Source organism: Cyprinodon variegatus, unplaced genomic scaffold (assembly GCF_000732505.1).
Source record: "Cyprinodon variegatus isolate N-32 unplaced genomic scaffold, C_variegatus-1.0 Scaffold111, whole genome shotgun sequence".
NCBI lineage: Eukaryota > Metazoa > Chordata > Actinopteri > Cyprinodontiformes > Cyprinodontidae > Cyprinodon > Cyprinodon variegatus.
Genome location: NW_015150564.1, coordinates 420,209 through 423,896, shown reverse-complemented (window position 1 = coordinate 423,896; position 3,688 = coordinate 420,209). Strand labels below are relative to the sequence as shown.

Here is a 3,688-nt window from a genome sequence, read left to right as displayed (position 1 = left end):
AAACAAAAACTAAATGCTGAGGGCCTCACCTTTCCAAAGCTGTGCTTCTTTATGAACGCGCATGTCTTCAGGATCTCGTATAAATCGATGAGTTTTTCGGCCGGAGTGTTTTCCTTCAGGTTAACGTCAACCACTCGCTGAATCACGGTGTCTGAGCTGCTACTGAACGCATCAGCCATGATAGCAGACAGCTAACGATGTCTAAGAAAACACAACAAACACTCCAATGCTAAAACAAATAAGTCAACCTAAAACAGTTAGTGCTAGCTAAATAGAGCAGCATGTCTGACTGAATTAAAAATAATGAACACGTAAATACAAACACCAGCTGTCAACGGCTGGAGTTTCTATATAAAATGTATCTTTCAGACAGATTTCGTGTAGGTAGATTTTTCTGTAAATGCCTGTAGAACTAAACACGTGTCTAGAGTTCAACCGGAAATGTGACAGAAGCGCTTCCGGTTTAAATGTTTTTCAAAATAAAACTCAAGTCGCCAGAGCTCTGGATCAGAATCCTGAATCAGAATAAGAAATACTTTAATAATCCCAGAGGGAAATTGCTTAGGATCGAGAGGGGACCTTCTATACCTCGGGGGCCCATAGTATTTATTAGAAAGACTTCTAAAGAGGAGCATCAAATTTGTGAATCTTAAAAAAAACCAATAGGAGAGTCTTATAAACTATAATAGTACAGCTTATTTTTCTTTGCAAACATTTGCAGGTTATTCACTTATGTTTAGTTTTCAAATACATAATTAGATTGATACATTTTCAAAATAAATTGAGAAAATACATTCCAATACAACTTAATTAGGTTGCATTATAAATAATAATTTTGGCACTGCTTAAGTTACGGATTTGACTCAAATGTATTTTTTTAAAATACAATGCTAAATTCCCTATTTGGAATTTAAGCAGAAAGATCCCCTTAACTCAGCTCTCCAAGTTCTCACCAAAAATCCAGAACATGTACAGCATTGAAAACAATGATTTATAACAAATTAAATTCTTGACAAACATGGCAATCTGTTTTTTGTTGGATATGGTTATATTTAATCTGATTTAATTCTCAGATCAAAGGCCAGTTAATTTGTGACACGCTCTCCTTGTAAATAACATAAGAATATTATTGCATACATTTTAAGATTTGCCCTGTTGCCATTTCTAGGCAAAAAGTATCACTATCTTTCCTCTACTTTTAATAATCCAGTGCAATCTGTATTTGTTTATTTAAATTATAAATTTCTAAACATAGTTATTAACATGTATGTTCATGTGTGAAACCGTATTACCAAAACAAATTCGTCATGTAAAAAAGTACTAAGGAATAAAGCCTCTTCCAGTTCTGTAAAAGCAACATAATAGCTGGGATAAGAGGACATAGGAGTTAAAAACAGTGCAAAAATAAAAAGTAAATCACAATGATCAATTTAAATCAAATGTACTTTATTGTTTCCAAAGATAAATTAAATGTTGGGAGTAACAGTAATTTTTCCATAGATGATGATAGCTGTAGGTAGGAAGGATCGTCTGTCTCATCTTTCATCTGGATCTGAAGAAGCCTTTGACTGAAGATACTCTGTTGAGGTTTTAGCAGTCTTCTAAAGAAGATGCTCAGGGTTCTCCGTCATGTTTTATTTTTCATTTTATGAAGAATTAGTCTTTGTGAAATAATCTTTAGAGGTTCTAGAGGAGTTTCTAGAACAGAGTTGGCCTTAAATGAACAGTAAAAAACAAAGATAAAAAAAAGACAAGGAATTGAAAAAGGACTAGAGATACATCCTCCTTCAATTTATCCTCCATCAAAAAAAAACATAAAAAAAAAAAAAAACATAAAAAAAAAAATGGAATAGGAAGATATTTGGCCCCCCCAAAATGCTTAAAATCGATGGGTTTGGTTACATTTAGGCAGTTTGATCAGCTGGTAATCCAAACTATATTAGTGTAATGACAAGTTTGGCTCATGGCAACTATTAATTTAATTAGATAAAGTAAGAGAATGAGGAGGGTGCATGGGTAGTCAGTGCAACCCACACATATGGAGATATTAACCCTGGTTCTGATGCGATCTCCTTTCCTTTCTTTCTGTTGGTTTATTTTAAATAGGCTACTAGTGCCGCACCAAACCAAAATTACAAATCAAACAATATGCAAAAAAATCCCCTAAAAACTCCTCAGTTATATATGTACAACTTTACATGCATAAAATATTTACAGAATAAAATACATTTAATACAAAAAAAGGTAATAAATTGGCTTTGCTGTTAAGAAAATTAGCAAAAAAGATAAAGAAGCAGATCTCTTTTATTTATCAAAATGAGTGAAAACTATATAAATAAAACAAAGCCAAACTTTTTAAAATCCCATAAAACAAATGCTTTCAAGATATCCTGTAGTTATATGCATAAATATCTTTTTGGAGTGATATTTGCATCACAATATCCTTCAGGTTCCTAATGGCACCTTGAGTGCAGTGGCAACAAAACAGCCAGGGAAGCTCCAAAGGTACATTTCTACCTCCATAAGCTGGACCATAATCCAGTCAGAGGTCACAGAGTGGACATGAATAAATGTTACCAGGAAAATTAGTGCATTGAGAGACTCAGACTGACCCACTGCACACAGTCTGCAACCAAGAGAAAACGTCAATTCTCTTAATTAGCACAACTGGTTTTTACAGATAAGTTAATTAAGGTGGGAGGAGATCACATTAAACCAGAATGGGAGAAAAGGAGTACATTCCCTGGTGAGTGTTGTTCCCTTTTGGGCTCTCCCTAAACAGAACACATCGACAAACCTTTCCTTCGCCACATTAGAAAAGAAACACAATAAATGAGATCCAACATGATAAAGCTGTTCTTTGGTCGTAGGCTTCCACAAAGGAGCGCTCATCAACTCTTGGTTACATCCAAATACGATAAAATCCCAAGACTACAGTGAGACAGGTGAACACGGAGCCTGAAAGATCAAGAAAAAAATTGAAGAAGTCATATGTGTTAAGTCGGAAAACACCAGATACAAAAGCAAGAAATGAAGCAAAACATCATAACCATTTTGGGCTGTTTTCTTTATTTTGCTTTGCAAATAAAAAAACAAAGTACATTATTTTCTAGTGTTGCACCGATACCAGTATCGGGCAGGGCCCGATCCAGCATTAAAATGTTGGTATCGGTGAGTACCAAAAAATACGGCACTGATACCATTTTGAGAGCCAAAAGTTTATTAAACTATTGTCACCAATTCCAGGTAGGCAATAAAAAAATTCTACTGGATTCACTTTGTTTAAGTCTTTTTCCTGCTTCACAAAGGTAGGCTGCAGCTTGACAAAGCCATGATGGCAATTATTTTACATCCAAGTAGTATGCAGTTCTTCATATATACACGCACCAGTTTCAAACAGATGGTATCAGCCAATACTGCAGAGTCAGGCATCGGTATCAGGGCCAAAAATGGCATTGGTGCAACACTATTATACCCCATTTGCACTACCCTTGAAAAACCGGTCCGAGCTCAGTAACTGAGATAACTAATAGTGTGTAAATGGAAAGCAAACTGAACTGAACCGAGCTAGACACAACCGAACCGAGCTAACTGCAGACCAGTTCCAGAGGTGGGCTCGGCTCGGGTTTTCCCTGGCTCGGTTCTCTGGTAATAAGAGCGCATGAGCAGAACGCGTCATCTCCATCTG

General features: G+C 35.8%; 2 protein-coding genes across 2 annotated transcripts in view; both read right to left on the bottom strand.

The window, feature by feature from the left end:
* Nucleotides 1-395, bottom strand: part of dph2 (DPH2 homolog) — an 8,551-nt gene extending 8,156 nt beyond the window's left edge. Inside the window, exon 1 of the mRNA XM_015374953.1 lies at nucleotides 30-395. Within this exon, the coding sequence (XP_015230439.1) occupies nucleotides 30-179 (150 nt within the window). The 5' untranslated portion in view covers nucleotides 180-395. The remainder of the gene's footprint in view (nucleotides 1-29) is intronic.
* Nucleotides 396-1,450: 1,055 nt separating this feature from the next.
* Nucleotides 1,451-3,688, bottom strand: part of LOC107084901 (mitochondrial calcium uniporter regulator 1-like) — an 11,741-nt gene continuing 9,503 nt past the window's right edge. Inside the window, exon 9 of the mRNA XM_015374961.1 lies at nucleotides 1,451-2,958. Coding sequence (XP_015230447.1) covers nucleotides 2,903-2,958 — 56 coding nt within the window. The 3' untranslated portion in view covers nucleotides 1,451-2,902. The remainder of the gene's footprint in view (nucleotides 2,959-3,688) is intronic.